Here is a 16811-nt window from a genome sequence, read left to right as displayed (position 1 = left end):
TAGCAAATGGAGACAGCAGCCCCTGGGGACCACAGCAGCCCCTGGGGACCACACCATCTTAGTGAACACCTCTACGTTCAAAAGTGGACATCTCTCTAGCACTTCGGTTACTAATTTTTGTTATTTAAGTGATCTGACCTCATAAAACTGCACAATTATAGCACAAGAACTTGCAACTACTAGGATTGGCAGTAAAAAGCTCTTGTGCTGTGGCAGCATCTGGGATTTTCATCAACACCCAAGGCATGGGAATCACCTGAACAGAAATGAAAAGCATCTTCACACTAGTGGGACTGCACTCTAAATAAACAAAGCTTCACATGCAATTAATTATTTAAAGATTGAAAATGCAACTTGAATAGCTAAACCCAAAGTCTAAGCAGAATGTCACTGTCTGGGCAAACTCTGGCAAATGAAGGATGGTTGTTTGTGATGGTTAAACTGATTGGCCTTTCACCAAGGGGTAAAAGGTAAAACAACTCCATACAGATTTTTGTATTTGGACCTTCTCTATCACATGTTGGATATGAACTCTTTAACTCATCCTGCTACCATTAAATGAAAGGAATAGTTGATTACTACTAAATGGATTTGAACAAACTATCTAGCACTAAAAGAGTCTGTACTCTACTTTTAATACCCAAGGCCCATTCAGCTTTCAGCTCCCAGAAAGTAATTTCACACCTAATGGTAGTAGCAAAATAAATACTATGAAGGCTAATAGAAAAGGGGAACCATTTCCAAAACAAAGTGTAAAAACCTTGACTAGCTCTGTAATCCACTGTGATATTTCGTCCCTTACTTCACTGCTAGCCTATAAACAATATTACCCATGAGGTAGCTTCTATGGTCTCATTCTCATATATCTTTATGTGCTCCTGTAAAATACATTTACAGTGCACAACACAAAATGATCTCTTATTTTCCAGGACATAACATTCCTTGAACTGAAGAAAAACCTACAACAAAGCTTGCCCTATAAATTGCTATTGTTTTCATTTCAAAACAGTGAAGACCTTTTGATCCCTTTTAATTTGCCTAGGCTGATAGCTAATTCCACTTTCCAGAAAAATTTGCAACATTTCAAAAATCAGGAAGAGCACTGTGTAACACATTGACTGTAATTTCTCTCTTCATCCACTTTTAGAAAACAAGCCTGTAAAAAATATTTTTATAACAAATAAAAAGATCATTTATAGCATTGTCTTTTATTTTCCTTTCCTATTATACTGGCAGCCATTAGTCACTTCAAGCCTTGCACTGAACTTTTCATGAAGAGTAAGTGACAATTTTGCTCTTACTTAACATCCCATCAATGCCCATCCTATAGTTTCCTTTAGAGTGAGCTCTGGCAAGTGTCCTTGTTAGGTTTGACTCTGAATATAATAAAAGTCTTTTGTCATTTTGTTCTGCTTTGCTGTCATTAAATGCCCAGAAATTTGAGGTGTAAGAGAAATCTTTGAGGTCAGCTGCTCTGTTTTTCCCACCAGGTCAATTCCTAATGTCTGGCTGTATTTTACTCAGAGTAATGATAGAGCAACTCACGAAGAGGAGCTCCTGGTACTTTAGGCATCCCCTTCCAAGCTAATAATTCTCCCCGGCAGGATTTTAATCCTTTTATTTGGCCTAATTTTTTTTTCCTTGATGACAATCTCATCATTCCATGGTTTTGTATCACACCAAGCTCTGCTCATTCTCTGGTGAAATCCTTCAATATTGTTGGTCAGGGTACACATGGACATTTCACAGAATCACAGAATGGGTAAGGCTGGAAAGGACCACAGTGGGTCCCTGGTCCAACCTCCAGCAGGGTCAACTAGAGCACACTGCACAGGGTTGTGTCCAGACAGCATCCAGATTTGGTATTAATCACCTGGTCAACTGATGCAAATTTCAGCTGAGAGAGGGCAGAGAAAGGACAAAGAATAGTTTCAGCAATCTTTAGCTCAAAGTCCTTCCTTTCTTGGTTCCTCAGGAGTTGTAGGGTGATATGGACAGAGCAGAAAAACTCTACTGAGTTAAATAAAAAAGGCCAACCCCTGTTTCACCAGCCTCTACTATGCATCACCTGCCCCTGCAGGAACTGTGGCCCACAGAGAGCTCTGGTGGGAGGAAGGAGCAGCCCAGAGGGGCTGGAGGTGACTGACCACAGCCCCAACCCTGTGCCCTTGGGGTGTGGGAGCAACATGTGCACATAGGAGAATGTTGGGGGTTTTTTAAACTAGGACAACTATTGGCCATTCATTTTCTTTTTCATAAAAAAGGCTTCAAAATAATTTAGTATTTATATAGTCACCTTGAACTTCACTTTGAGAGCAGAGAGAGGAAAATAGGTAGCTGCACTGAAACAGGCAAGTAATTCTTGAACTCTTCATCTGAAGTGCCCTCCTGCCCACAGCTCTGTCAGAGCAGGAATATCCTGACTAGCTGGAGTCACTGGCCCATCAGATGCTGCTGCAGCTGCACTAGTCTCTTTCTTATGTTCAACTTCAGCTCCACTATAACTGAGGGCTGAGTTTGTACCCATATTATCAATATGGCAAGGCATTCACAAAAGCATCAACATGTTCTGTACTCTCCAAGATTTTGCTGGTTAATTTTAGGACACTAGCAACTTTTCCTGGGAAAGAAAAAGCTGTTCTGGGATGGTAGGTTTGCACTGAGATCTGCTTTGCATAGGAGTTTTCAGTCTTGGACAAAGTAGAACTCAATTCTAAAGGTTAAAATTCAAGGAATTAGTTTATAAGCAGAGCATTTCTGTCCATAGGTATTTATCAAGAGAGAAACACATGATGGCTTCCTTTTTCTGATTCAACCTTCTTGAAGGTTGAGAGGGAAACACAAAGGACTTGAACAGATTATTTTGTTAGGAAGGTACAATGAGGACTCTGTAATCTGCACTGTCCTTTGAAATGTGTGGCATTGCTTTTGATCACATAAAACACAATACAGGCAAACTGAGAACAGGAACACATGAAAGATCACCTTAATGAATTACCTGTGCCTTGTGGAACTATACCAGAGATGAATATGATACTGCATATTTATGTCATAATAGCATGCTTGATACTCTCAGGATGTGCCAGAATAATTCATTGTGACTGAATTAACATGAAAGTCTTCCCAGATTAAAAGTTGCCCCCATTTCAAGAAAGAAAAAAAAAGACAAATGGGGCAGTGCTGCTATTGATGGAAATGATGTCTGCTAATGATGGGAAAGCTGGAAATGCAAATTGGGAAGCTGTCAAGCCACATGCAGTACCACTCAGTAGCCCCACTGTCATTGCATTACAAAAGGGAAAAGAACATCTGCAGTTTAGTGCCTTCTGAGCAAAGACTTCAGTACTAGCATTACCTAAACAAAGCACATTTTTGCTAATGATGCCATCTGCAAATGAGCTCATCTCATTCCCTGTTCAAACTTTCAGATGCAGCTTGAACATACCTACAAAAAGCAAAAATTATAATCTGGTGTAAAAAAATCCTATCAGAAAACCAACCATAACAAACCATAAACTATGAATTTGCATATACCATCTGTTTCATTCAGCTCTACTATGTGAGCCCTGATAACTGTCAATATTATTTTCAGGGCAAAAGAATGGAAAAAATTTCAACTCAATACTAGTAGCACAGTCCTCAGATGAACCTGACTACTCTTACATATCCAACTCTACATATAAGCAAGACAGGAAAATAGTCTTGCAGTCTTTTAAAGTGTAAGACTGGTTGATAACTCTCCTAATTCTTTAAAAGATTAGAAAGATTAGGTGTGACTTTGGAAAAAAGTTCTCCCTAAGCAGTCAGTCTCAAACATTCGACATACTTTTATCCCAAGAGTTTGATTTTCAGAAGGGTCAGGGAGTTAAACTTCCTCACTGGGTCAATTTTCACATCTGCATTGATGTCACTGAAGCTCCTGCAATCTGGAGCAGCTCATGATCAGCCCCCTCCAAAGGCAGGTATGAAGAGTTCAAGCCAAAACCCAAGTCCTGACCATGCAAGTATAACACAGCTCCAAAAGGTTCCTTCACATGCCAAATCTTCTGCCCATTTGGATCTTAAAACATTTACTTGAACATTTGATTATCTTGCAGTGTGATTTCTGCTACTTCTTTTCCTTCCCTACCATGCTAACTGTACTGCTTATTCTTGAGATACAGGAGAGGGGTTGTGTTTTGAATTTGTAATTTGTAAAACTCATGTCACATTGTGAGAAAATTTATTGGAATGTGTTACAACCTGCTCTAGAGGGACTGCACACACCAATGTGATGTAAAGCAAATCCCAAGTTTATTCAAAAACACAGGTATATATGACCTCAAGTGACCCCGCCCCAGGTGCGGTGGTCTGACTCCAATTGGTTGAGGCTGGAAACATGTCCTTTTAAGGTGAAAACGAAACCTGTAAGGTGGTCCTCCAGACCCACCTGAACCAGGGGCTGCAACAGGAATGTGAAACCATTTTTCTTTTCCTTTATTACCATCGAATGGATGAAGTGCCATATTCTATATGGCAGTACTAGGATTCTGTGTGGACTAGGAACTTTATAACTTTAGAAGAATTAAAAATCTTAAAATGTTTTGAAAATCTCAGACTTGCAGCAACATCACTTCTGTAATCTTGTTGGAAAATATGCCACTAAAAGTATTAATTTCAAGTATTTATACTCGAGGAGTAGAATTCCTTTTTATAGTAGGAATAATTGGCCTAATATTATCATCTCTGTAGTACTCTTGTCTCTAGCTGCAATTCCATACAACCTAAAATTTGAAGTAAAACAGCAGAACATGCAGTTCTTTTCAATTTTTCATCTTATGGATTTTGTGGATAAACACAGATCCAGTACAAAACCTGTCAGTGCTGCCTCATGTAAGTTAGGATGCTGCAACAGCTGGTTAAAATCACTGCTATCAAGAAATGGTGCTAGGCTCAAGAGGAACTATAACCAGCATAGAAGCCAAAGCACAACAGAAAGGCAGGTCCCACTTTATTCTCTACTCAGGGAACAGAAATTACCCTCTGAGGATATAAGAAATCAGGGATGTAAAAAATTTTGAAACCCCCATTTCCCTCTGCCATGCCTTTTGCCCCGTGAGGTCCAATTTTCCCCTCTGTGTACAGATGCCTCTGCCCTTCTGCAACATGAGGTCCTTCCACAACTAGTGTTCCTAATTCCTGTGAGACCTTTTGGAAGAGTAAGCTTCAAGCAACATAACCTTAGCTTCCATTACCTAGGAATCTGCTGCCACTAAAATTATTTGCAGCTTCCTTTTTCTGTTTTTCTTAAGTCTTTGCACAATTCCAAAAGCCCCTTCTGTGCTGCACGGTCCCAGAATATATGATGTGTCCTTAGTTGGGCTAAGCAGTTACTCCGTTTATGCATGCACAAGCTTTTAAGGAGTTATATTTACCAAGTGTTAGCCCAAAGGCAGGATACTCCTCAGGAGGAAAAACCAGAAAATCTTAGAGTGTAGTAAATGCTAATGAATATTCCTAGTGTGTGGGAAGAATGTATAATCTTTACAAAAAGGAGCTACTTGACTAACTTTAAAACCATAACTTCTTGTCTCTCCTGATCTGGAAAGGTCACTTAAACCCCAGAAAAGATTAAATGGATAAAAGGAGTTGAATCTACAGCAAAAACAATTTGTTTTGTTTAGATCATAACAGAAGCAGAGCTTGCCAAGCAAAACATTTAATTCTTACCTTTTTGGTGATTTCAAATCCAGACAATATACAACTGGAACAGTCAAGGCCTCTTAAAACAAATACCTGGTATAAACAAAGCTTTCTATTTTCTTTATGCTCCTGAAAAAATCCAAATCTTTAGACACTCGGTTTGTAAAGTACAATGGTTTACATTAAAGAGGAAACTCATATCACCTCAACAGCATTTCAGATGTATCATATTCTAGAAAGAAGAAAATGTATTAATTATGGAGGCAAGAAATCAATGTGCACTACTCTACACAGCCTCCTGACTTGCACCTTGTCTATTTCCAACCATTACACTTCCAAGCAGAACTGGGTGAAATAAAATAGAACTCCAGAAAATACCTCAATTGAAAAGTATTTTTAAAATAATGAAATTAAAAGGATGCATAAAATTCACTGAAGTGTTTACACTTTAGTAAAGGAAAATGTGATATAACTCATTGATTATAAATCAAGCCTTTAATTACATAGGTCTGCATGGCCATCATATACTGGCACTAAAGCAAACCTTTCCTCCAAATAGACACACCTCTCATAGACAAAATTACTCAGTCTATTTGAAAGAACTTACTTAAGAATTCTTGAGTGATGCATAGTAAAATACTTTTCTGTCCCCTCCCCAATCGGACAATAACACAATACATTGCTGAATTGCTTCAGAGATTTCATGTTAATATCATTACTGTTACCATGTATGATCATGATGCTCTTCCAAATGTGGTTTTGGCAGACAGTGGGCTGTGAATAATTCAATAAATTCTAAAGTTTTGAGACTGCTTTCTTCTCTAGATAACAGAAAGCATTATTCATCCAAATCAACACTGAATTTCAACTAGTAATTACAAAACCAAAGTTTTTTAGGCAGATTAATCAAGTTGATACATTTGGTGCATCAGGTTCTGTGAGGTTGCAAACGTTATCAAACACTTCACAGCTCCTTCTAGTCAAGTTTACTGAACAAACAAGGAATCAATCCTGACACTTGTGAGCAGCTCCAGCCAGGGACACAAAATGGCAGCACGGTCTCCATCCTACAAACTTAATATCCCTGGGACTTGTGGTGCACTTTCAAGACTAAGCCAGAGGAAACACAGCTGTCATCAAAGTCAAAGAATTCTCAGTTCTTCTTCATGAACAAAATTAAATTCCCTAACAACACAGTTAAGGGAGAAACTACTGCTAAGGGTTTGCACTCTGATTTTGTTCAGCATTGAGAGAACACAGCAGTCTCAGAAGAGGCAACCAACTCACTATATTATATCCACATAATAAAAGCTTTTTTCCACTTTTCTACCCAGAACACACATAGAAAAGTCTGCCTGGACTTCATGGCACAATTTTCTTGATTAAACACTACTAACTGGAGGAATAATTTGTTAGAGTCAATGTAGATCAGCATTTTTTACTCAGATGTGAAAGGTAAACCAGCACTTAATAAATTAGAACACTAGAACGCATGACAATTTCGTTATTAATTAATAACTTTTATAGCTCAAATTTAAAAATATTAAGCCAGAAACAATTCAAGATTCATAAAGGAAAATCTGGAACTATATACATGCATAATCAAGAATATCTAGATTATTGTTAATATTTTCTTCATTTTTTGTACAAGTTTTTCACACAATCATATTTACAAGCATGTCTGTTTAAAACATATGAACATACATCTCTTATGGGATTTACAAATCTTTTGAATAGAATTTTTTTTTGTTAAAAACAAAAGAATATTTCCTTGATTTGACAGATTTGGTTTCATCTTATGGTACTGGATAGGTACTTATTCAGTGGGATGGAAGGAGTTAACATTATTCAAGTATCTAAATAACAGTCATCCTACTGGTACCCAGAATTATCATATATGGCTTTAAATACCTCCCAAACTCAAAAGATCATCTCACAAGTACAAACTACAGTCCACTGTGGTATGTTTCTAATTAAAGTCTTGAGCTTTTGTTTGGGTTAGAACCACAACTTGGCAGACACTTAAGCACGTACTCAGAAATAAGAGGCCCTTTTAATTTAAAGAAAAAACAACTTTGCTTCCAATCAAGCCAAGCACGTATTATTAGGTGTGTATAAAATGGGATGCATGGGCTTTTCTAGACAGCCTAGCTACCTTTATGGATGTTTTATTATTGTGAGATACCACAGCTCCGAACAGGTAATATCTGTGCAGATTTACAGGAATCAAGTGAGAGATCTTCTAAGGAGAAGAATACTTCTTCCTCAAAATATGACCATGTTTTTTTAGGGAAAAAAGAAAGTCTGAGGAGGTTTTGTACATAATATGTCTAAGTTACTGATACAATCCTATCAGTTAGATCACATCACAAATTAACTGAAAATCCGTCAGCTTGATTGCTTTAGCTTGGGAAAAAACCTCCAATCTTCGGGCTTTGGCAAATCAGGTAGGCATCTCCTTTGAACACTGCTCTCTAGAGCTCCTGCAATGATTGTTCCACAGTTTGTTCCTCCACAGGCTGCACAGCTTCCTGAACATAAACTATGAATTCTGAAGCCTCTCCGCCCTGTGTATAGACAGTCACTGTCTCAATCCCCTCCACTTCATCTGATGAGACCACCAAGTGATGCTGCTCAGACAGCTCGACTGATGCCTGCTGCAGTGTCTCTTGAATCATCAAGGTGTGATTGGCTGATTGCTCCTCTTCTTTTACCTAGGGAGAAATTGGAGAGGTTACAGAAAATTCACCTTTCCAACAAGTACCCAGTATTGTGATGATTAATGGAAATACAGCACATGAATTAGCAATCATACAGTTTTGAAAGAAAATGCCAGTTTTACAGTAAATGTGAGCACTTTTGAGTAATGAGTGTATAGCTAGGCAGAACAGTGAAAGCAGAAACACAGAATCTCAGTTACACGCACAGAGAGCTGCAAAGTTCCAGGAATGTCAGTCTTCGGAGACAGCTTTAATCTCTCAGCAATCATTCATTCAAAACTGCTCCTATTTAAATAAATCTGAAGTCAAATAATTCCTCTAGTAGCACTGAGATGAGAATCCATATAAAACCACATGAAAAAACTGTGCCCACATCTTTCTTTTTTTCCCTAGTCAATTGGCTGCTCACAGAAGTAGAAATTTCCTTGTAAACCTTAACAGAATTTTATTAGTAAACTGTGAAATGCAAATATTACTGAAATAGGCTCCTAAGGCCTACTGTTTGTGAGGCAGAAATATATATGTTATTGAAAGAAGAGTGGCAGAAACAACTGAAAATAACAGAATTTTTACTGAACATTTTGCTTCTTGTCAGAATGAAAAAAGCAATACCATATGGTGTGCAATTTTAAAGAGTTCATACAGCTGCCTGTCAATTACTGAAATGAAGTATGTACCAGAATGCAAGAACAAATCTAAATCCTATACCAGATCCATATAAAATTCCTATGCAAAGTATGCCAGGCGAGTACAAACAAATCAGAAAATTACAACTCATGTGGAGGAAATACATTCTCTCAAGTGTTTGTGATAAAATAATCTACTTTTGTAGAGAGAATGGAACTGCAATTTGTCAGTCTGCAAGATACATGCAAAGGCATTTGCTAGTGGAAGGTGTCCCTGCCCATGGCACAGGTGGGTTGGAACGAGATGATCCTTAAGATCTCTTCCATCCCATACCATTCTGTGAATCCATGACTCAGTTTACTGGACCTCTGTGTGCTCCTGCAGCATTGAAGTCTTGAGTGACCTTAAAAAGAATAGGTCAAACATGGTAAATTCTACAGTGTGGAATCTAAATTAAGCAAGTTAGAAAGGGCTATTTTTAGTTAGAAGGTGACTCATAAGTAAACAGTAGTAGTAGTAGAACAATCAAGCTGAAGAAAATACAATTAGGAATAATGTTGTTTAAGCGGGGAGTGGGGACAGAAGGGAAGAACTACATCAAAGATGCCAAGGATCAGCTTGATCCCTTTCAGATAAGCAAGGAGAAAAAGAAGCCCTACATATTTCTCTTCCTGATGCTCTTTTCCCACTGTTTTTTTTTCCCAAAGTATCCATTCCTTTTGTTATACAGTGACTTTGCTTTTCACTTTTTTATTCCATGTTTAAACATCTGACAGTTGGAGAAGATTTCAGAGACGCACAAACCTCTAAGGACTGCATATCAGTTTGAAATTTTACTCAATTCATCAGGGTATAGAAAGGTTTTTTTTGAACAATAATGAGTATGTTCAGGTTTTAAATTATTCAGAGGTCCCCAAGTCAGTATGGCTGTAATATATTGATGAAATATATGTGGATATTATCTGGTGAAAGACTTAACATCTAAAGGGAATCTGGCCATTGTCATCGACCTTAATGAAACAGCACAACTGTACCCACTAATGCTGTCTCTGAGTTTGCTGCACAGGATTCAGATTACTGGGATAAAAATAAAGGAAGGGGATTTTCATATTTTCCTTTTCACACTCTGTTTCTTTTACCAAGCATATCTGAACATTTTATTTGAAAGTTACTCCTACTGAAGTTCAAGCTCAACATCCTACACAAATGGGTGATGCTGGAGCTTCTCCTGACAATAAAATTTGCAACCACCCTTGGAAAAAACAATTTATGTTGTCACAAAATATACAGGTATCACAGAATCAAAAAGTTATCTAATCACAGAATGGTTTGGATTGAAAGGGAACTTAAGTATCATCTAGTTCCAACTCCCCTGCCATGGGCAGGGACACCTTCTGACCCATTCAGTCTGGCCTTGAACACTCCCAGGGATGGGGGCATCCATAACTTCTCTGGACGACCTGTTCCAGTGCCTCACTACCCTCTGAGTAAAGAATTTATTCCTGACATCTAAGCTTAATCTCTCCTCTTTCAGTTTAAAAACGTTCCCCCTTGTCCCATCCCTATCTGCCTATGTCAGAGGTCATTGTCCATCTATTCTGTAAGCCCACTTCGCCAATGTACCCCTTACTAATGGAACCTTGAGCCTCTCTTTGAAAAGCAAGGAGTTAAATCATGGAAAAAACCGTAGCACTGTAAACTTTCTTATCTTGTTCCTCCTAGTGCTTCCCCCTTTCTTTTTCATTATTAAAGAAATCCTAAGTTTTACTGAAAGCAATAGAACTTTGGTGAATTCGTACACCAAACTCCTTTTACCCGACTGTTCCCTCCCCCTTCCTCAGGCTACCTGCTCCAGTGTCAGCTCCTGTGTGGAAGTACAGACACACACAAGAGCTACTAACAAAGATTGTAGCAGGCAGACAAAAGTCTAATCATTAATGAATTGAGAGAGGAAGGTGCAGCTAAAAATGTTAGATAATTAGGACCTTGTTGGAATTTTATATGGTATTTCACCTAAAAAGCAAGCCATATGCTGAACTGCCTATGTAAATAAGTGCTGTAGCCTTAAGAACTAATTAATGAAATCAGAAATGGCTGCTGCCGACTTTCTCTGCAGATGTGCATGGTCAGCCAATTATTAGGGGCTTCGTAATATAAACAACATTGATGGCCAATAATCAGTGTCAAAGTGTCATCACCTGCGGAAGGTTACAGTCTTAAAGATGTATGTAAGTGTGTGTGCGTATGAATAAAGGGGCCTGTTGCAGTAACTTCTGTGAAGTCGTCTCAGGAGGTCACAAACCCGTCTCCCACGGTTACAGGATCTCACAGCTTATTATGAATCAGTTCACAATGACAGCCCTTGACTTTAGAGATGCTTAAACAAATACAGAAATAGGGGTGTCTAAAATGTGGCCTTTAAACTATGTAATATACACTACCTTCTCTTGTTTTAGCACACTTTGCATAAACCCCTGACAATGTACCTCAGGCCAGAAAAATTACACTGCATTTTCTAAGAGCTGTGAGAATGCACAACACAGTATGAGATGGATCTCACTGTAGTCACTCTAAATCAAAACCCATAAATAATTGTAAACATAGCTTTGTGAATGTACATAAATAATGAAGAAAGGAAAATAAATAAAGCACAGCTGACACAAAAATGAAATGAGACCAGAACCTCATTCAATTCAATAGCAGCAATCTAATACTCACCCAGTTTTATATCCTTTTGAAATGAAAATGGCCAATAAAGAAAGTTAATTTAACCTCCCTACCTGACTTTATCAATGTGGGTTTATTACCCTTGTCATGCAGGGTAAAGAAGACTAATGCCCTTATTTCCGGTGTTTCTAGCTTCCAGTATTCTTTCTGGACAGCTATCTGTAATTCTTTTAGTCTGGCAAATCACCACATTATTTGGGATATTTACATTTCAAATCAGTTCAATGTTTACATGCTTCTGCTTGGTTCCTATTAGATCGTTGCACAGGGAATAATCTCAAAATGTTAATTTACATCCCTCAAATTGATGAAACAGTGGGACAGCTGCCATCAGAATGAATGAAGTCACCACACTCAATTCTTTTTATTGGCATCTGAAATCTTTTGAAGAGTAGCATCCAAGACCTCTTTTCTGTTTGAGAGCCAGCTGAAAAGCATCTGTCTGCTTATCCTTCATTAAAGAATGACAGCAAGGAGCTGAAGCCACACACAGCTGGCATATTAAATCAAGTCAGTACCTGCATAAAAATTCTTTATTAGCTAAATCTGTCTCCACAAAAGCCAATGGGACTTTTACCACCACATTTTCATAAGAAGCTCAATATTTCTAAATGCCAAATGTTCTTAATTTACATATTCGAGGACCATCCAAATATATGTAAGTATTCATTAAAAATGAGTCTCTCTTAAAGGAATCTCTTCTCTCAAAACAAGAGTCTTTTTTAATTTGAAATAAATTAATGCAAGCCATTAAGGAAATTACACTTTTTCTCCTTCCTGAAAATGGAGTAAAGAAAATATTTGTAATAAGATGCTAAAGTCTTTTCCTTACTCTAGAGCTTATCATGTGAAATAATGTAATATCTTTAATTTTATTTGAAGGCAGCAGGAGTTGGAGATTTGTAGTGTTTAAAACAGCTTTGCTGGGCCTGTCCCCAAATCCTCTGTGGAATTTCTCCCTTAATTTCAGACTGAATGCTGCCTTTCAGTTTACCGTAAGGAAGAAAATCTAATCATAAAGATCTTTCAGATTTTCAAAACCTTACACTATGTTACAGATGCTCCTATTTGTATCATAAAACACCAATAAGAAAATAAGCAAAGTATCTGCAGAAAGGATTAAAATGAAAGGTGAATATAAGCATTTTAGATCACAAGAGAGCACCTGGATATGTTATGTGCCAGCTTACAATGGTGCCTACAAGTTTAGCTGAGTATTGTTTGAATAATTTGAACTCTCTCAGTTCTAGTTTACATATAGTTATATTGTGTGAAAAGACATACAGAAAACACTGTAATTTATCATATGAATCTCTATAATGAGCTACAAAACAAAGACAATCTGGCGCACAATGGTTTCACAATAATAAGAGACTTGAGCATGAAAGACTTGTTTTGCATAAAATAAAAAATGCAAGGCAGCAAACAAACCTTCATACTGGTGGTGTAGATTTTAAAAAAGTTTTATCAATTGGCTGGTTGAATATGTCTTATCAGGAGGACAGTGACTGGCTACAGCTGGATCACCCCATTTCCTTTTGAGGCAGAATTGCCATTCTTTTAAGAGCTCTATCAGGAGAGTGATCTTGACATGAGATTTCATCTGTATGTTACAGAAATGACAAGAACTCCACAAAGGCTGAGGAAACAGGGACCCAGTTAAAACTTTCCTTTGCTGATACCACTAAATTGTTCCACGTTTTTGCAATGCTGTCTATATATTCTGGCTTTACAGAATCACAGACTATTCTGAGTTGGAAGGGACCCACAAGGATCATCGAGTCCAACACTTAAGTCAATGGCCCATACAGGGGATTGTACCCATGACCTTGACATTATTACAACCAAGTTTTAACTGCAAACTTGACAATCAACATATATAAAACTCCAGGTACTAGCAAATGTTCTAGATTAACACCAGCAACCTCCATCACATAGGTACCAATCCAAGCCAGGCTGAAATATAAGGTGTGTTTCGGAAGTACAGTGTGCAGTAGCCTTTGACGTGACAGCCATGCTAATATTGGATATTTACTGTAGAAGATGTGTTACACTGTAAAATCCTGCTCTGTGATCTGCTTTGAGCTGATGTGTAATCTTGGCTGTGCACTCCTACTGCTGTCACTTTGAAGAAAGTGACTTACCATAGTACGATTTTACTGGAGCTGGAAGAGATCACAGAATAAAAGGATGAAAGGAACTAAAATAAAGGGTTAAATGCATGTAAATCCAGTGTTTTCTGTTTTTCTATTAATAAAGATCTACTTAGCTATTGTAACAGTTGATTTTTTCAGAGCACATTATGTCGATGTTGAACATAATTTATTATGCTTTTCATTAATAGATCTAACCCTTCACTTCAGCTTACAGAGGTAGTAAGAATATCACTCCTGTCTCATATTTCTAAGTGGTAGAAAAAGAGAGAGAATTCAGCAGCAAATTACTGCTCCTTACTGTTAGTATCAGTGTAGTGCTTTGGATCAGGACCTGGACTGTATCAGCTATGTTACAAGCAAAGAGCAGTTCATGCCCCAAAGGCCTTAAAATTTCAGTATAAAACAAGAGCCACAATAGGCAGAGAGAAAGATGGAGGTGGGGGAGTACAACATAAATGAGACTGTGGTAGTTCGGTGTGACGGGCATTAGTATTAATATACCAATAACCTATCCACAGATAATTACTGTCATCATTACTGTCGTCATATTTCTGACAAGTAATTGAGAGGAGACAATGAGGTAGAAATTGCTCCTCATTAAAAATCCACATAACTAAGCACAATATGGAAGAAGGCATTAAGAAACTTGTCTGAAAAAAGTAATGAGCAATTAAATCTTCATGGACTGTGCAAAGGTAGGAGTCAAAATACTTTCAGCAAATGAGAAATGGGACTGTAAGTCAGAAAGGAGTGAAAGCCTTGGAAAGGAAAACAAGGTCTTGTTTGATGTTGTAAAAAAGGGACATCAAGTGAACAGAATAAGAGAGGATGACGTCAAGAATAAGAGAGAAAGAAATCTTTGAATTTTTCTGAAAGAATACAAAAGGGACAAAACACAATCTGTGACTGTCAGAAAAAAGACTATCGGAGTTAACTGTACCATAAAATAATGATGGCTTGGACAACCATTTTAGCTAAGTGGTTGAAATAAGAGACCTTATTAAGAGTCATCAGGCAGAATAAATTGGCACCACTGAGATAATCACCTGCAGGGAAGGCTCAAGAACCTACCTGAGGAGCGCATCAGCTTTCTGGCTTGAACAACAGGAAAGGCACCCTATATGGGTGAAAAATAAAGTGGCCTGCTGATAAACACCTGTGCAGGAAGGTTGATATAATCAGTGACTATATTCTTAGTGATTAATAATAATGGATAGTGATTAATGCAATCCTCTTAGACAGCTTCAGAGGGAGCTTGAAGTGATGGCTCTAGAGGAAACAAACCCAACACAGTATCACAGGCCTAAACACAGCAAATAGCCAGCAAATTTGTCCATTACTATCTGAATGAAAAAAGTCTGAAAACCAGATAACTTGCAAGCAAATTTTATTGGGTAATATAGTGTATATGACTGCAAAACTTTGGTTTGCAATCAAAAATTCTACTGCTCTGGTTCAGTAATTTGATGGAAAAATTAAAACTCATATTTGGACAATGAACTGCACATGCTTTCTATTCTTTGTGTCAAAGAGATCTGGTATAGGAAATATACTGCATTGATGGAAAGTGAATTAATTGAATCAGAAAGTATGTTGTTACCATTACACATTCCTACTAACAAACACTGGAAATGGAAGTTCCATACTATACCAAAAACTAGAGCAGATGGACACCGACCAAGAAGGGGCAACTCCTCTGATGTTCTGGCCAATGCAGTCAGGGATTCACAGGAACTAAGCTTTCAAGGATGTTCATTTATTGTGAAACCAAGAAAATGCACTTTGAATCTTGCCTCAGTGAAGAATAACTTAACAGACACTACACACTGTAAGAGTTTCCTCTGAAAAAAAATAAGGTATAAGGGGTGCTCATTTCTGAGGGAAACTCAGTATTTAAATAAAACAAATGTTTAACTTGGAACAAACATCTTAATGAAGAATTATTTGATATACATTAAATAAAAGAAAGAACTATACATCAAGGCAGTTTATAGTTAAACACTGTTTTTCTATTCCAGTTGACACACAGATACACTGTGTGAAAAACAAGTCTTTGAACACAGACACACAGAGACTGTAAATCAAGGGTGTCTGTGATCCTGCTCGTCCTCCAATCCTGCCTTTATATTCAGCATGTGAACTAGGAAAATAGTCCACCTACATAAATAATGGATTGAACAGCCTCTGCTAGGAAAATAAACAAAAACCCAAATGAATCAATCTCCACCCTCAGGCACAAGGGCAAAAGTACATCTGTAACAGGACACAGAGTCAAATGAGCAGTAAAGAAAGTGTCCTGTTTTACACTTCCAGTTCCTCCACCTTGCTACGTGCTCTGTTCCCACATAACTTCTTTCTCCCCATGTCTTGCCTATGTTTACCATGCACTGTGAACAGTATTTCCATTCTTTTCTAAGCATGTATTAGCCTCTTTCCTATTTATTCTTCAAACTTAGCACTCTTTCCTCTCTCCTTTTCCCCAACTCATTACTTTTTTGTTCTTTAAGCAGTGCAGAACAACTCAAATATCATGCTATGAAGAAGTATCTTCATTAACTCTGTCAGAAAAAGATCCAGACTGGATCCCTAGTAACTGAAAAGGACTCAAACTGAGCAGGATACACTTCTGTCATGCTGTGATCAAAGCTTCAGAGTGGATTTTTGCCAATCTCTGATCATATTGGTAAAACTTTGTTATATTATTAATGTTTTTTCTTAGGCATTTATTATATACTACATTCCTTAGCAGCTTTTTGTTTTCATAGCTGTCACACGAGACATCAAAAAAAGTTTAACTTTCATAACAGATTAGAACACTGACTTGCAGATAAGAATAACCTAAAATGATTTAGGGCTAGACATAACCTTTGAAAGGTCTCATGACACTATCAGAGCCAAC

The 16811-nt window shown here is 37.7% G+C and overlaps 1 protein-coding gene across 2 annotated transcripts in view; it reads right to left on the bottom strand.

Moving 5' to 3' along the window:
• Positions 1-6035: 6035 nt before the first annotated feature.
• ZFAT (zinc finger and AT-hook domain containing) overlaps positions 6036-16811 on the bottom strand; it is a 134523-nt gene continuing 123747 nt past the window's right edge. For both annotated transcript variants that reach the window (XM_071553800.1, XM_071553799.1), the window contains one exon: positions 6036-8396. In XM_071553800.1, the coding sequence (XP_071409901.1) occupies positions 8157-8396 (240 nt within the window). In that variant the 3' untranslated portion in view covers positions 6036-8156. The remainder of the gene's footprint in view (positions 8397-16811) is intronic.

This window comes from Pithys albifrons, chromosome 4, assembly GCF_047495875.1.
Source record: "Pithys albifrons albifrons isolate INPA30051 chromosome 4, PitAlb_v1, whole genome shotgun sequence".
Classification (NCBI taxonomy): Eukaryota; Metazoa; Chordata; class Aves; order Passeriformes; family Thamnophilidae; genus Pithys; species Pithys albifrons.
Note: the sequence above shows the minus strand (reverse complement) of the source record. Positions and strands in the feature narration are given on the sequence as shown.